Below are 17535 nucleotides of genomic sequence, written 5' to 3'. Positions count from 1 at the left end.
TTCATATCCTAGCTCCTTGTCCCCATACATATCCTAGCTCCTATTCCCCGTATAGAGTGCTTTTTACATTTAGTGGCACCTAGTTAGGGACAGGAAGCCGGCGGGTTGTTCAAGCTCCCCCATATTTCCTGAGGATTTGTATGGCTATATTTTGAATTAGATTACTGTCTTCAGCATTTAGGTTTCGGTGGGTAGGTGATTGTGTGGGTTTATTGCCCAGTGGGTAAAGACATCTGTTTCCCGTCCCACACTGTGACTATTTGCTAAGGGCTATTCATGCCCGTGCCACCTCTTGGGTGGTTTAATCTTCATCAATCAATCAATCAATCGGCTTGTTACACCTGGAGCTGCTGCCCTCTGGTCTGAAGTGTTCTTAGTTCTGAGACCCTCAGTCGTTCCTGGTGAGAGTTGATTTAGTCTTGGAATTATTTTTGTCGCTGTGCGTGAAAATACTTTCCACTAGTTATGTTTTTAGAAGGTGCGGTCTGCATGCTTAGACATAGTCCAGATGGAGAGGGGCCACATTTGTACACCTCAGTAGCCACTCTGTCTAACTTAAAGTTAAAGTTTGATTGGCTTTTTTTTTATCGTAACTCAAATTTGCTGAGCAGGTTTCAGTGATTAAGAGATTTTTTTTATTAAATCTATGGTCGTGCTTTTAATGCGGTTATTATGGTCTATATTGTTATGCCATATTCGTAATGTCTTGCATTTTAAATAATGAAGAACATTTGTTCATTTTTAAATATTTTTAGACATGACGTTGATCGTCTTGCAATGCATCATTATCGTTTTCATTTCCCAACTTCCCGTAGATTGTCGTGTTGTCTGTTAACTCGAAGTGTTGCCATATACGGCGTTGATGTCTGTTACGAAAAAAAAGCATTGACCCTAAAATAGAACCTTGCGGTACTCCATTCACAAACGGTATCAGAGCTTCCATTTATACGTGTAGCAAGAACACTGAAGAACACTGGGTACTGAAATGAGTCGCGGGAACTTGAGGAAGCATTTATCAAGTGCACTTGTACCGATAAAATGTAGAAAGGTCTCAGCCTTTCAGATGACCGACAGCTAGAAAAATTGGGACCAGGAGCTGAATATCGACCCTGCTAAATAATATAGGGAAGTGCAAATGTTAATGGACATAGTAAAACATACAAATTTAACTGTACATGAACACATCACTAATTGAGTACGTAAGCTTTTAAGGGTTGATAGATGTTAATCTTCTTGTTTGAGGAGCTGTTCACTTGAGACAGTTAAGCAAGTCCCAGCTGTGTCTGGGTACAAGTGACAGGATGAACAACCCAGCGGGTTTTCTTCCTATTGGGGAGTGTTGTACATGCTGCTATGGCGGTATATCCACTCCCAAGATGAGTGGCGCTGCCCAATAAACTCGCCCCTCGGGGCAAAATTTTAAAAATTTAAATTTGAGTACAGCAGAGCACCAACAGCAGTTAGGTACAGCAAGACAACAACAGCTGGGTACAGCAACACACTAACACTAGGTGTTAGTGTGTTAGTACAGCCACTAGGTACAGCAGCCGTTGGGTTGAGAACACACCACCAACAACACAGCCAGAATACTTACCTGTAGTGTGCTCCAGGGCGAGGCCTTCCGTTCTTATCTCCTCCAGCATCAGTTCCACCGCCGGCACCTCCTGCGGGAGCACATTACACGTGTTCCATGATGCCATACTGTAAACACTCAAGGTTATAACATGGTTGGTAACGGTCACGTCGCTACACACACACACATATAACACTTCTCCGTGGTAAACCTTATTCTCGATTCTATATGGACAACACAAGTCATCAGTATTTAAGCCAATATGTACAGTACGCTCTAGCCTAGTCCTCACTGTAGCAAGGAAAAGACATTATGAAGGAAAAGTGCAAAGTCAGTATGACTAGATTTAATAATGTTCATAATTCATTAGTGTCGGGGGACAGGCAGCCAGAGTGTATTCATACACTCTGAAGTATGAATATGAATATTCATACTTCATATGAATATTCATATTCATATGAAGTATGAATATATCCCCCCCCCCCTCCAAGGCCGCATTACTGACCCCGCCCAGGAGACAACCCCACAACAAGTTGACTAACTCCCGAGTACCTACTCACTGCTAGGTGAACAGATGCATAAGGTGAAAGGAAATGTACCCATCGATTTCTGTCCCTCCCGGGATTCGAACCCGGAAATCTCGATTGTGAGTCGAGAAAGAACCCAACTGTACAACCGGGACCCTCATTATTGCATAGGGATAAAATAGGGGGTATGGGGGGGTGGAATGGAGAAACGACACCCACCTACTTGGACCAGTGGGAATCGAATGTTGGCCTGCAGGAAGTTAGGTCGCCACTGTACCGACAGTGCAAGTGGTTGGAGTGCATTTAACGAAAAGCAGTGTAGCCAGATATATCTGTACAAGCCGTGCTGGGATATTGCTTTCAAGCGTCACGCTCATTTGTACAAATCTTATAATTCATAATAATTTGAATTTAAACAATGTTAACAATAAGTTTTTTTTAACCCTTATACAATGTTAACAATAAGGTTTTTAACCTTTAAACAATGTTAACAATAAGGTTTTTAACCTTTAAACAATGTTAACAATAAGGTTTTTATACTGGCCCGAAACGTGGCCTGTATTGAAGGGCTCAGCAAAACTTTATTTCACTTTGACACATTATCTATATTTGTTAATAATAATTTTCTCCGCTCTATCTCTTGCAAATAATAATAAATTGTATTATTTATAAATATAATAATAATAATTATTATTTTTATATTTAATAATAATAATTAATTATTATTATTATTATTATTATTATTATTATTATTATTATGGCCCTAAGGGAGGGTAGGGCGATAATAATGGTCTCCCCTTTATAATGGTCTCCCATGATGATGATGATGGCATGGTGGTCTGCCCTGGGACAATCAGGGGAAAGCGTCAAGCCATTACGACTATATAGCACTGGGAAGGGGTCAGGATAAGGATTTAGGATGGGACGCGGGGAGGGAAGGAATGGTGCCCAACCACTTGGACGGTCAGGGATTGAGAGAGAACAATTCTGGGAGGTTCGTCTGATTACATTTTACTGCTGTGTTCACTGAGTTTCTTACAAGTTTGATCGTATGTTTCATGCTTTCATACGATCGTATGATGATGGTTTGGATGGTAAAAATGATGGTAAGTTTGGATGGATCGTATTGGATGTATTTGGATTGGATCGTATAGGATGAGTTTGATCGTATCTTACAAGGATACGAAAGGTGAAAGAATAACAGTTGACTGGAAGAGAACCGGTAGATGAATAACAACATAGACGAAAGTGATAGTGATCTTGGAGAAAGAGGCTCTGAACATATGAAGTTCCACGTGAGACGTATACAAGAAATGTTCAGTGAAGAACACCAAGTGAACAGTTCCACACAGGGAATGTGAGGATCAACTTGAAGGAGGTTAAGTGGCACGAATTCTTCACGATAAGATAAAGTAGTGCATTTTTATTGACAGAAAGTGAACGAAAGAAAAAACAGAAGGTATAAAAAGAGCAAAAGGCATGTGAAATGATTAGTTAAGTAGAACAAAAAGAGAGAGAATAGGGAGATAGTGAGAACAAATTAAAAAAATAATTCAGAAAACAGAAAGCTATTTTGAAAAGAAAGAAGTGCAGGAGGGAGACTGATAGACGGGTCAATAGAGATGGTGCAGTGTTAAATGGTGAACAGGAGACTACAAGTGGAGGAGAGAGTACCTTCAACGTCTAATGAGAAGAAGTGATGAAAGCAGTAATAATGAAAGAAGTGGTGATGTGAACGTGATAGGACTTGATGGCGTTGAGAAGAGTGCAAAATAGCATGTCAGCCAAGACCTCGATTGACGAGTTGAGACCATCAGTAAAAGATGAGGTACATGAAGAAATTGTATGCTAATGAAAAAAAGGAATGGGGTGGTAGAGTACACAATCCCAGCTGGCTCACAATCCCAGCTGGCACACAATCCCAGCTGGCACACAATCCCAGCTGGCACACAAACCCAGCTGGCTCACAATCCCAGCTGGCACACAATCCCAGCTGGCACACAATCCCAGCTGGCACACAAACCCAGCTGGCTCACAATCCCAGCTGGCACACAATCCCAGCTGGCACACAATCCCAGCTGGCACACAATCCCAGCTGGCACACAATCCCAGCTGGCTCACAATCCCAGCTGGCACACAATCCCAGCTGGCACACAATCCCAGCTGGCACACAATCCCAGCTGGCACACAATCCCAGCTGGCACACAATCCCAGCTGGCACACAAACCCAGCTGGCTCACAATCCCAGCTGGCACACAATCCCAGCTGGCACACAATCCCAGCTGGCACACAATCCCAGCTGGCACACAATCCCAGCTGGCTCACAATCCCAGCTGGCACACAATCCCAGCTGGCACACAATCCCAGCTGGCACACAATCCCAGCTGGCACACAATCCCAGCTGGCTCACAATCCCAGCTGGCACACAATCCCAGCTGGCACACAATCCCAGCTGGCACACAATCCCAGCTAGCACACAATCCCAGCTGGCACAATCCCAGCTGGCTCACAATCCCAACTGGCACACAATCCCAGCTGACACACAATCCCAGCTGATACACAGTCACAGAGGTTGCCATCAGCTGATCTTGGGTGATGGCCTCAGAGCCCCACTTGCGGGTCTGATAAGTAATCACAAAGGTAATAATGTAAGGCGCCTCCTTACCACACAGGTTGTCAAGCCTGACAGGTGCCTAGCGATTATATATCTGATGGGAGCACCTTCGTGTGACTGTCACTTTCCTTATCTGTCTATAAACTAACTGCTACTGCCCACACGATGGACATGGGGGTCCATAATAACATAGCAAAAAAATGCTAAGATAATATCTAAAGGCTGTGTATTCATAAAGCGCGCGTAATCTAGTCGAAAGTTATCCAACCCCGTAAATAGTATCTATAGATATATTTTTTGTGTTACGAAACTGATCGCCAGAATATATTACTTCAGAGCAATCATGTGCCACTCTGGATTAAAAAGAAATTACCTGCTAAAATATATATCCTGTGTTGACTATAGCAAGTGAATACAGCACAACTAATAAACACAGAAATCACAACAGCGTGATATATCAAATGAATAAATCTACAAGGGCCGTGATGAGGGTTCGAACTTACGTCCAGGATGATCCCAGACGCGCCTTAATCGACTGCGCCACGACATGGTGAAAAGAATTGCAACCGGGAGTGCTACTACCCTCACACGGATCCCGCAGTCTCTCCGAGACACAGCTGATCTTGGGTGATGGACTCAGCTTGTTGACAGAGCCCGAGTGCATGGGGGAAATTGTGTAAAACTCCAGTTTGTGTCTCGGAGAGACTGCGGGATCCGTGTAAGTGCAGTAGCACTCCCGGTTGCAATTCTCTTCACCGTGTCGTGGCGCAGTCGATTAAGGTGCGTCTGGGATCATCCTAGACCTAAGTTCGAACCCTCATCGAACAACTATTCATTCACAGCACAACTAACCTTGCTATTACCAATGTCCTCCACCAAGCGTCGAAGGTCCAGACGGGTCACGTTGAACGCCTGAGTGATGACCTCCATGACATGGGCTCGGGAGACGCCGCTGATCTCCAGCGTCCTAGACGCTCCTGCTGGAGGTGTGGGGGTGGCTGGCGATGGAGGTGTGGGGGTGGTGGGGGTGGCTGGCGATGGAGGTGTGGGGAAGGTGGGGGTGGCTGGCGATGGCGGTGTGGGGAAGGTGGGGGTGGCTGGCGATGGCGGTGTGGACGGGGAGGCGCTAGCTGACATGGGGCTACTCCTCTCTCTTGCCGGTGACGTTTGCGGCGGGTAATCATCGTCAGGTTTGGGACTTGACTCTCTGGTGGGGGAAGCCTGACTATCGTCCTCCGTAAAGGGATTTGTATCATCGACTGAGGAGTTTGGCTCATCAGTAAATGGATTCTGATCCTCGATAAAGAGACTCTCATCAGAGAAAGGGTTGTTATCATCACTGGCAATACTGTGCACAGGGGAGGGAGAAATGTCGGTAGTCTCTAGAAGCGGATGTGAGGTAGTCAGGTGTGAGGTCTTGAGTCCGTTATGAGGGCCGTCATCGCTGGGGAAGTGACCGAAGCGGATGACATAAGCCACATCCAGCAACGCCGCTGTGTCCTGTAGCAAGGGTAAACACCGTATGTATATGTATATATATATATATATATATATATATATATATATATATATATATATATATATGTATATATATATATATATATACATATGTATATATATATATATATATATATATATATATATATATATACATATGTATATATATATATATATATATATATATATATATATATATATATATATATATATATATATATATATATATATAAACCCAATTATACCCAAGATGACGTGAGTACAGACTGGTACAGTTAGCCAAGATTTGCGACAGGATTTCAACAATACTCTAAGTGAAATAATTGAAACATTATGCCATTAAATGTTAATGATTTAACTGATTTAGATCACTTCTAGTTATGACAATCAGATCACTATTTTTGTTAAAGTTCGTCAATTTTCAAATTGTCCAAATGATATCTTGCAATATTATAATGTCCTAGGCTTCGAACACCGTTTCTCAGCCATCTATAGGATTAAGAACCTGCCCCGAAACGCTATGCGAGTTAGTGGCTTTACAAGAATGTAAAAACATCAATGTACTCTGATAAACCCAATGTACATTCTTGTGTATTCATAAATAAATACAATTCAGTTAAACTGCATCTGTATATTCTTCTGATTTTATTTCCCCGCTCTATTTTGATGTCATCTGCAAATTTGTTAATTTTGCTTTTGAATCTTGTGTCTAAATCAGGAATATTTATGTTAAACAACAGAGATCCCAGGGCAGAGACCTAGGGCACTCCACTAGCAATGGCTTCCAGCTCTGAGTTGGTTCCATTTAACCTTTGCCCACCTGTTTCCTCTGAAATAGTGATGATTTAAATATGGACAAAACCGTGAGATTTGGGAGGCATCACAGTAGTTTATTAACGGGTAAGAGGTGAGGTCCAGGAGTTAGAGCAAACTCACTGCAAATAAATACAAATAAAAAGCGAGTACACACCTGGGGACTCCGAAAGCTGTCCATAACAGCGGCTCCCGCGGGAAAAGTGAGGCCAGTGTGAGGAGGCTCCCACGCTGCCAGAGCCTGACAAGTCCCCCTCCCTCACGCTGACATCTTCCCTCACGCTGACACCTCAGCAGTAGTGTTAACGGACGCCTGCTTCTGACTCCTGCTGACGCCTCTCCACAAACCTGTCTCCGAACACTGCTCCCTGCTGTTTCCTCCTCTCCTCTGACCTGTCTCCTGACGCCTTGCTGCTGCCGCCGCTCCACGGACCTGTGTCCTGAGGCTGCTTCTTATTGGTTCCCCTTGCTAACGCCGCTACACAGACCAGTCTTCAGACTCGAGTCCCCAACACAGCTGTAAGAGGCAGGGGAAAGATCAACGTTACACTAAGTATGGCAGCTAACATGCTTTTGTGTCAATGACAACATAAATAAATAAGTTTGCGACAGGTAAACAAAAAAATCTTCATCTAAAATTGACTGATGCTTTATATGACTCCTTAAAACTGCACCTCTAGATATTTAAATTTAAATGGCCATAGTTTGGTATCCAGTTAGTGTATCCACAATTGAGGAATGCACAACTGGAGTATGCACAGTAAAAGCCTATACAACATCAGACAGCTGATTGTACTAACCCAAATAAGAATTCGCGACGCACTAGGATATACAAATGACCTTTCCAAAGCACAGGTTCGGTTGCTATCCCCAGTTTTGGCTTAAGAAAGGATTCTGAAAAGCATTCCATGACATAGTATAACAAATTCAAATGAAATCTGAAAGTAATTTGAATAAAAAAACGAAAGCCGTGATTAATTACATATGGAAGTTAACACGGCAAATGTAGAAATAGCCTCAGTGATTTGTATGTGCTAATGTTCGTATGTGACAGACGAATATTAGCTGGACAAATATTATGATACAGGAACCGGTTAGAGCAATACAGTGATAACTAATGCCAGCTGTCACTGATAGTACAGGTGACGTAGGATCTCGTGGAGACTATATCAATACTTCCCTGTCAGTGTCTACGAGAGCGTGAGGTCTAGCTGTTTAATTACGCCCCACCTTCTGACACTAGCGACTGTCGCATTGATGACCAGACCACACACTAGAAGGTGAAGGGACGACGACGTTTCGGTCCGTCCTGGACGATTCTCAATCGACTTGAGAATGGTCCAGGATGGACCGAAACGTCGTCGTCCCTTCACCGTCTAGTGTGTGGTCTGGTCATCATACTTTAGCCACGTTATTGTGACTCATCGCCTGCAACTGTAGCATTGTAATTTAACAGTCCTAATGTTCTAATTCCTTGTCGAATCTATCCTTAAAGTTGTGGATGGAGGTGGCTTCCACAACTTTTCAGTGTATTGCACTTGTCAACCCGTGCAGAGTACGAGTATTTCCTTACATTTCTTCGGCTCATTTGCGTTTCCAGCTTCCACTCCTTTCGTCTTACTTTTAATTTAAAGATGTTGCCCTTGTCCAACTTGTTTATTCCTCTTAATAACTTGCATAATGTGATCATTTCTCATTTGTTTCTTCTGTTCTCTAGGATTGCGAAATTCCATTAGCGGGTTAGTTTTTTCTCGTAGCTTAACCCTCTTAGCTCTGGCACCAATCTTGTTGCAAACTTCTGCTTTTCAATTTGGGTTTTATGCCTCACAAATTGCTTATTCCATTTCGGTGCTGCATAGTCCAGTATTCGTCTAACAAATGTTGTGTAAATTGCCTTGAAGGACTCTTGATTTAGGTTTCTAAAAGAGTTTTATAATGTGTGTCAAGCGTCTCATATATTGCCAATGTAACCTTGTTACGTGTGCCTCTGGCGTGAGTGTTGGAATTATATCCACTTTCAAATCTTTCTCTCTTTCCGATTCCTGTAGTTGCCTTCCCCTTATGGTGTAGATACTTCCTGGTCTCCTTTCTCAATTTCCCATCTTCATTATCTTGCACTTGTTGGGATTGAATTGCAGTAACCACTTATTTGCCATCTGGAGTTTGTTAAGGTCCTCATATAACTTCCTGCAAGCCTCATCTGATTTCACATTCATCATCAGCTTTGCGTCATCTGCGAACATTGACATGTACTAGCTCACTCCCTCGGGTAGGTCGTTCACATTAATTAGAAACACCAGCGGTCCGATGACCAAATCTTGTCATCACTACATTACATACATTGGGACCCCACTCGTTACATTCCTCCTGTTCGAAACTTGCCTCTGTAATCCTTTACACCACCGCCCACGGGATGGGTATGGGGTGCATAATAAAGAAAGAAATTGAATTCTCTCTGTTACTGTTTTTGCCGTTCAAGTACTCCCTTACTCAGTTCAGCATTTTCCCAATTATTTATCCCAGCCTGCGTCTACATCTTGTATACCAGGCTTTCATGACGACGTGTCAAATGCTTTTTTAACAATTTAGGAAAATACAGTCAACTAGCAATCTTTTTCCCTGTCTTATTTTGGGATTTATGGTTTCTGCGGGTAGGAGGTTCCATGGGTTTAGAACCCTGTGAGTGAAAAGCATCTCCTGTTTTCAGTCCAACATTGTGGCTTGTTGAGCTTGAAACCGTTGCTCCTTGTTTGTGTTACATCTGAGCTTTTGAATAAATTGTCCGTATCAACATCTTCCAATTTGTTCAGTAGTTTAAGTTTCGATGAGATCCGCCCTGTCATGCCTGGTTTGTTGTGTTGTTAGCTCTGTGGCCCTCAACCGTTCCTGTTTTGAGAGTTGACTTTGCTCTGGAATGATTTTTGTTGCCCTGTGTTGAGCTTTCGCCAACGCAGCTGTCTTTCTGAAGATGAGGTCTCCATGTATGGATACAATAATACAGGTGGGGGCGCACCAGGGATTTATACAATTGAATAACTACCTTCTTTTCCTTAAAGTTACTTGATTAACGCTTGATTATTCCTAGGGTTTGAAAAGCTTTTATTTTTTTAGTTCCGCTCCCAATTGTACAACTTTCAGTGAATGATGGATTCCGACTCCAAGGTCCTCTTCTTCATCAATCTGCTGCAATGTGGTGTTATTAATTTAGTAGTTGTGGCATAAGTTGTTATACCCCACATGCAAGGTCTTTCATTTATCGATATTAAAAAGCATTTGCCAGTCTTCTGACCATTTGTGGAGTTCATATAGATCTCTTTGTAAGCCTCAATATCATTTTCACTTCCAACTTTGCAATAGATCTTAAGTGTCATCTGCAAATCTAATGATGTGCTTTGTAATATTCTCATCTATGTTATTGATGTATTTGACATACGGGTTAGCCCCAAAATGGACCCCTGTGGTACCCCAACTCACCACATTTCTCCAGTCAGATACATTCCCGTTTAACACGACCCTTTGTTTTCGTTGTTTAAACATCTATTTTAACATTTGTATACACCCATGAACAGGCAGCCCAACCACGTCGGTATCACGTAACCAACTTACTGACTGATTAGTGTATATCGTCTTGTCAGATATACCAGAAAAGAACCAATGATATATTAGATAAGAGATGCTAGCACACAAAAAGAACATATATATATATATATATATATATATATATATATATATATATATATATATATATATATATATATATATATTATATATATATATATATATATATATATATATATATATATATATATATATGTAGGTCATATGAAATGTGAAAATATATTTGTTTGTAGTGATTTAAGAATTAAATTGTCCTTAGCGTATAAATGAAGTACTACTTTGTGTGTAAAGATGATTCAGCAACAGTTCCTAGAACATTTATCCTTATATATATATATATATATATATATATATATATATATATATATATATATATATATATATATATATATATATATATAATATATATATATATATATATATATATATAATATATATATATATATATATATATATATATATATATATATATATATATATATAATATATATATATATATAATATATATATATATATATATATATATATATATATATATATATATATATATATATATATATATATATATCTTTGTGACAAACATATCTGTACTATAAGAGAGAGTGTCTATCTGTCTGTGCAAAGTTGGAAGCCAGACGATTGGGGTTAGCCTCACCCAAATTTGCAGGGGGATGTGATCTGGGTTAGGGCACGGACATAGGCTGCTCGGGGTACACCTAAATTAAATGCTTAAAAAAAATTAAATGTAACCCCTTTCCTGAAGCGACTTTCATAAAGTCCTTAATTAAATTGGGGGATCTCTGTAAAGTTTAAACTTACTCCCGCCGTTTACCTGAGCAATCTCATCATTTACATAAGAAAGATAGATGGATATATACACACACACATGAATGAATAGATAAATGGATGGACGGATAGATGGATGAATAAATGGATGGATAGATACATGAATGGATATATTGGTGGATGGATATATGAAAGGATAGGCGATGGATAGATTGATAGATGTATGGGAGACAGACAGACCCATATGTGGTTAATTTAACATGTGTACAAGACTGTGTGCGTGCATGTGTATTATGCCAACGACAGACTGACGTATGGCGAATGACAATATGTCGCTGTGTTAGTACCTACCAGGTTAGGAACCGTTAAATCTGGACAGTTAATGGATGGGGTAACCCTGTGGACTTCAACAACCATGAACTAGTTTCCTGCCCCCGAGGGGAAGGGGTATACCTAAGGCTGTTGCTGTTGCTTTAGATGCAGCTACTGGGAACCAAAAGTTCCAAGCAGCACGGGCTATGGTGAGCCCGTAGTGGACTTACCTGGCACAGGAGCGGGGCTGTAACAAGTAGCACGGACTATGGTGAGCCCGTAGTGGACCTACCTGGCACAGGAGCGGGGCTGTAACAAGTAGCACGGGCTATGGTGAACCCGTAGTGGACCTACCTGGCACAGGAGCGGGGCTGTATGGCTTATGTACACTAAGGCATATTTCCTCAGTAAATGACTACTCAAACATGAGGATGTGTTAATGTCCACACATGGGTGGGATTACAACATGGGCGAGAGCGCCCCGGGGCTCGCCTGTCGCAGCCTTAATCTGTGATAAGATAGCAGAAGCATACACTACTTATCCATCAGTGTTGACGAGTGGTAAATTGTGTTCAGGTCACCACAGGGGAACCTCACAGCCTCCACCACCAACACTGCACGTCATTGTCACTCTACTCACCATCACCATCACCAAGATGTTTCCCGCATGAATAATTCAACCTGTCCTAATAGAACCTCGCATTCAGACGTATTCACTACCTAATGCCAAAAACCGTCGTATTAGAACATTTAAGCGGCTAATTGACATACTGTCCCATTTTCTGTTTAGGGTCCTCTGGTACGTTAGGATAAGGGCACTTTAATACGACAGTTTCTTCAATAATTTTAAGAGCATCCTTAGTGCATGTTTAAAGCCTACCATGATCTCAAGTTCAGATCCGGTAAATCGTACGTCTACATAATTCCAGGTCGAGATCCCGAGAATAATACAGTATAAATAATCCCAAGTTCAGATCCGGTTAACAGTAGGCCTAAGTGATCCTAGGTTTAAATCCGGTAAACTGAAGGCCTTCACAATCCCAGGGTTCAGGTCTAGCTACGAGTTCCTTAAAATACATTATATTTAAGCTTAAATCTGTTTTATGACATATTCATAATTTTCTGGTCGTCACTGTGCCTATTACGAGAATGATTTCGTCACCTGTAAAGATTATTAACAACAACAACACGGGTTGTGGACACACTTGAGAGTGCGAGGCTCCAGTAATGAACACAACACGGGTTGTGGACACACTTGAGAGTGCGAGGCTCCAGTAATGATCACAACACAGGTTGTGGACACACTTGAGAGTGCGAGGCTCCAGTAATGAACACAACACGGATTGTGGACACTTGAGAGTGCGAGGCTCCAGTAATGAACACAACACGGGTTGTGGACACACTTGAAAGTGAGAGGCTCCAGTAATGATCAAAACACGGGTTGTGGACACACTTGAGAGTGAGAGGCTCCAGTAATGGTCACAACACGGGTTGTGGACACACTTGAGAGTGAGAGGCTCCAGTAATGGTCACAACACGGGTTGTGGACACACTTGAGAGTGAGAGGCTCCAGTAATGGTCACAACACGGGTTGTGGACACACTTGAGAGTGAGAGGCTCCAGTAATGGTCACAACACGGGTTGTGGACACACTTGAGAGTGAGAGGCTCCAGTAATGGTCACAACACGGGTTGTGGACACACTTGAGAGTGAGAGGCTCCAGTAATGGTCACAACACGGGTTGTGGACACACTTGAAAGTGAGAGGCTCCAGTAATGATCACAACACGGGTTGTGGACGCACTTGTGAGGGCGAGGCTCCAGTAATGAACACAACACGGGTTGTGGACACACTTGTGAGGGCGAGGCTCCAGTAATGATCACAACACGGGTTGTGGACACACTTGAGAGTGCGAGGCTCCAGTAATGATCACAACACGGGTTGTGGACACACTTGTGAGGGCGAGGCTCCAGTAATGATCACAATATATATTCACATAAGGCTAAATTTAATTATTTTAGTACTCGAGTACTTTCTTTGCCGGATAAGTCGATTTTTTGGCAAAATATTTGTAATTAATTCCGGTAAACTGTACTACCACAGTTGCGTTGAGTTTTGATAGGCTGCTAGCTATAATATACTTGAGCATTATAATCATACATCAAAATCGGAATATCATTTCTTGTAATTATTTATGATGTTCCCTTCACCTGGACTGTATTGTTATTTATGATGTTGTCATTCACTTCGTAATGTTCTCGTAACTCCCGTAGACCATTCTTCATTCCCTCGGGAGCTTCGGGCCAGATTCACGAAGCAGTTACGCAAGTACTTACCAACGTGTACATCTTTCCTCAATCTTTGACGGCTTTGGTTGCATTTATTAAACAGTTTACAAGCATGAAAACTTTCCAATCAATTGTTGTTATTGTTATAAACAGCCTGCTGGTGCTTCGGAGCTCATTAACTGTTTAATAATTGTAAACAAAGCCGCCAAAGATTAAGAAAAGATGCACAGGTTCGTAAGTGCTTGCGTAACTGCTTCGTGAATCTGGCCCTTCGTTACCAAAAAAACAAATGATTGCCGATATCGCTGTTGCCAGTTGGTTTCACCGCCGAGACTAACGTAGCCGAACAGCTAGGCTTTGTTTGTGAGTTTATGATTCCCGTTGTCAGGGGACAGGAAGCCTATACTTATACTTATTGAGGCCTCCCTAAGCCATTAAGATTAAGATTCAGCTACTGGGAACTAAAAGTTCCAAGTAGCACGGGCTATGGTGAGCCCGCTAAGGACTTACTTGACACAGGACACACCTTCCCCGGGATGCAACCCACAATAATTGTCTTAGTCCCGGATGCCTATTTTATTGCTAAGTGAACAGTTCCATCAGGTGAAAAGAAACGAGCCATCGTTTCTGTCATGCCCGGGGACTGAACCCAAGTCCCTTGGTTGGAAGTCGAGGACGTAGACCACTGTGCTACAGGAGCTCATACGGTCATACCTAACACATATGTTCTTTATCACATTGAGGTCACAATATCATTCCTCCAAAGTCTGACATTTATCAGGGCTTTATCTAGCCCAGCCCTAAAACACTCAGATAATGATAGCTCATTAACTCCTCAGACTCTCAAACGCCATGAGAGCACCACTGTAAAAAGTTATGATTCGTTTAGACCTGAAACCTATGTATATGGGCAGCACGAAACGTTGAATTAACACTGATATCATTAATTCAACGATGAATTAACACTGATACCATTAATTCAACGACGAATTAACACTGATATCATTAATTCAACGATGAATTAACACTGATACCATTAATTCAACGATGAATTAACACTGATACTATTGATTCAGTGATGAGTTACCATTACTCTTAGATACTGTGCTCTCACAGTCGCTACCGGCGCCCTTATAAGCTCCACTCGCCTTGCCTCATCACCAGCTATGTACAATCACCAAATTTACAATGAATTATTTATCATTCATTGTATCGGGGGACAGGAAGCCAGAGTATATTCATATACGTTAGGCTTATATCGAAAAGGTCTAATTACTGACCCCGCCCAGGATGCAACAACCCCACAACAGCTGACTTACTCCTGAGTACCTACTTACTGCTAGGTGAACAGGGGCATTATGTGATAGGAAATACACCCAACCATTTCTGCCCCATCCGGGATTCGAACCCGGAATTCTCGATTGTGTTGTTGTTGTTATAGATTCAGCTACTCGGAACAAGTTCCAAGTAGCACGGGCTATGGTGAGCCCGTAGTGGACTTACCTGGCACAGGAGCGGGGCTGAAAAAAAAGCTCGATTGTGCGTTGAGGATGAACCCGACAGCACTACCGGAGCCCCTTAATTATCTACAATCATGCGCCAAATTTAATGATTTAGACAACATTAAATATATGTTAAATGTGAAATATATTGACCAAGTTTGCAGACAGAAGCCAGAGACGGATGAGGCTATAGTGTCTTGAGTGACACATTAGTAACACATAGATAACGACCTTATCGCCAACACATACGGTACAAGTTACACAACTACCCGCCAGTAGGCTGCAACCCCTTATACATTTTTGTTTATTATTATTATTATTTTCTACCACAGACGTGGCCACACATTTACAATGCTAACTAGCATATATACATTTTCTTCTGTCCTCCATGGACAGGGTGAGAGATTTGTCAAACATACAGTTCAGGGATTTATTGAACAATCAACCACAGGTGATTGTAGTGCTTTTAAAATGCTAGGCTAAGCTACATACGTAAATACATAGATACACAGATTTATGTATGCTACATCAAGTGTTCGATGTGTCTTTTACATAGTGTCATTAATGTGCATTTACAAAGGTGAAACGTAATTCTGATCAGCTTCCACATACCCCTAATACTGTCTGGCTCAGTGCTGTCATCACGTTGATACAAGGCACTAACTCCCTGCATACCTCTTACTGCCTCACTTTCACGTACAGTAAATCAATGCCACTGTGGTGATGGGTTAAATAAACAAGATACCTTGTAAATTTGTGTAACGTGAATAAATATTGACAAAGTCCAAGTTATAGTCCCGCTCCTGTGCCAGGTAAACCCACAACGGGCTCACCATAGCCCGTGCTACTTGGAACTTTTTGTTTCAAGTAGTGAATCTTAAACAACAACAATGACAGTCATGAATGAACAATTAAATAAATCAACAACAATCTTTATCTGTCCGAAGTATGAGGCCAGACCCTTGGCGCTAACTTTACCCAACTTTCACATGTGACACATGGGTGGTATGGGAGTGTCATAGGCCAGACAGAGATGGCCCAGATATCGACCCCCCTACGATTTTCACGGTCTGAAATATAGGTCGTGTTTCCATAGAATTATTTTGCAATTTCGGTGCTTCATAATAATCATTTTCCGAGAGAGAGCAAGAGGTGGGGAGGTGGGCGACCACGACTAGGTTATGACAGTCACACACCACCCATGTGTCATCTTGAAAAATTAGGCAAACCTTTATTTATATAAATAAATGTGACAATCTGAAGTGTATGAGTACTTACCGGGTCTCAATATCACAATTCCGTTGTGTGATATGCTTAACTAATTAATTGTTTTCTAAGCCATGCAGACGAGAGAGCAATTGTGTTATAATGAGCACATAGTAAGCGTGAGACTAACAAGACCCCCACAGTAAGAGGAGAGTGTGTGTGTCCTGAGGGTCGGGTGTGGTGGTGGTCAGGCAGGAGCGGCTGCCTGAGGACACCAACAGTGTTGAAGAACAACTGGAGACGGCGTCCTGGTGGCTCCCCCATCCCCAGCAACACTCAAGCCTCGCCGCTCTATCTTATCTTTTCACCACTCCTCTGTGATAGCCAGCCAGCCTGTAATTCCTCGTGGTGATGTGCGGATAACAACAGTCGCAGATTGTGTTCCGTAAATGCCGTCAGATTATCGTGATACAGATTATATTAACGTTACCGGATGTGTGGGGAGGGAGGGAATGGTAGCCTATGGTCACACCCGACGGTCAGCATAACATTTGATTTTGATTGTTCGGCGGCTAGTTTATTGTGCACCCCATACTCATCCTGTGAGCGGTAGAGCAAAAGCATTACAGAGGGCACAAAAGGTCTTTATCAGACCTCATCTTAGATTATTACATAAACAATTTCATCTATCCTTCACACCTTAGCACTGTTCCTGTCTCTTAATACGACGTTCAATTGCCACTTTTCACTTCAGCGGATTAAGGAACGATACTTAAGACATCGTTAAACGTGGTAACCT

At 42.0% G+C, this 17535-nt stretch overlaps 1 protein-coding gene across 4 annotated transcripts in view; it reads right to left on the bottom strand.

Moving 5' to 3' along the window:
- Positions 1-17055, bottom strand: part of LOC123766450 (uncharacterized) — a 42576-nt gene extending 25521 nt beyond the window's left edge. For 3 of the 4 annotated variants that reach the window (XM_069308223.1, XM_069308226.1, XM_069308225.1), the window contains exons 1-4: positions 16809-17055; positions 7182-7541; positions 5567-6214; positions 1595-1664 (exon numbers count right to left, since the gene is read on the bottom strand). In XM_069308223.1, coding sequence (XP_069164324.1) covers positions 1595-1664; positions 5567-6214; positions 7182-7205 — 742 coding nt within the window. In that variant the 5' untranslated portion in view covers positions 7206-7541; positions 16809-17055. Of the gene's footprint in view, positions 1-1594; positions 1665-5566; positions 6215-7181; positions 7542-7824; positions 7846-16808 lie in introns of those variants that run through there. The other variant, XM_069308224.1, reaches the window with a different exon arrangement.
- Between the last annotated feature and the right edge of the window lie 480 nt (positions 17056-17535).

Source organism: Procambarus clarkii, chromosome 62 (assembly GCF_040958095.1).
Source record: "Procambarus clarkii isolate CNS0578487 chromosome 62, FALCON_Pclarkii_2.0, whole genome shotgun sequence".
NCBI lineage: Eukaryota > Metazoa > Arthropoda > Malacostraca > Decapoda > Cambaridae > Procambarus > Procambarus clarkii.
Note: the sequence above shows the minus strand (reverse complement) of the source record. Positions and strands in the feature narration are given on the sequence as shown.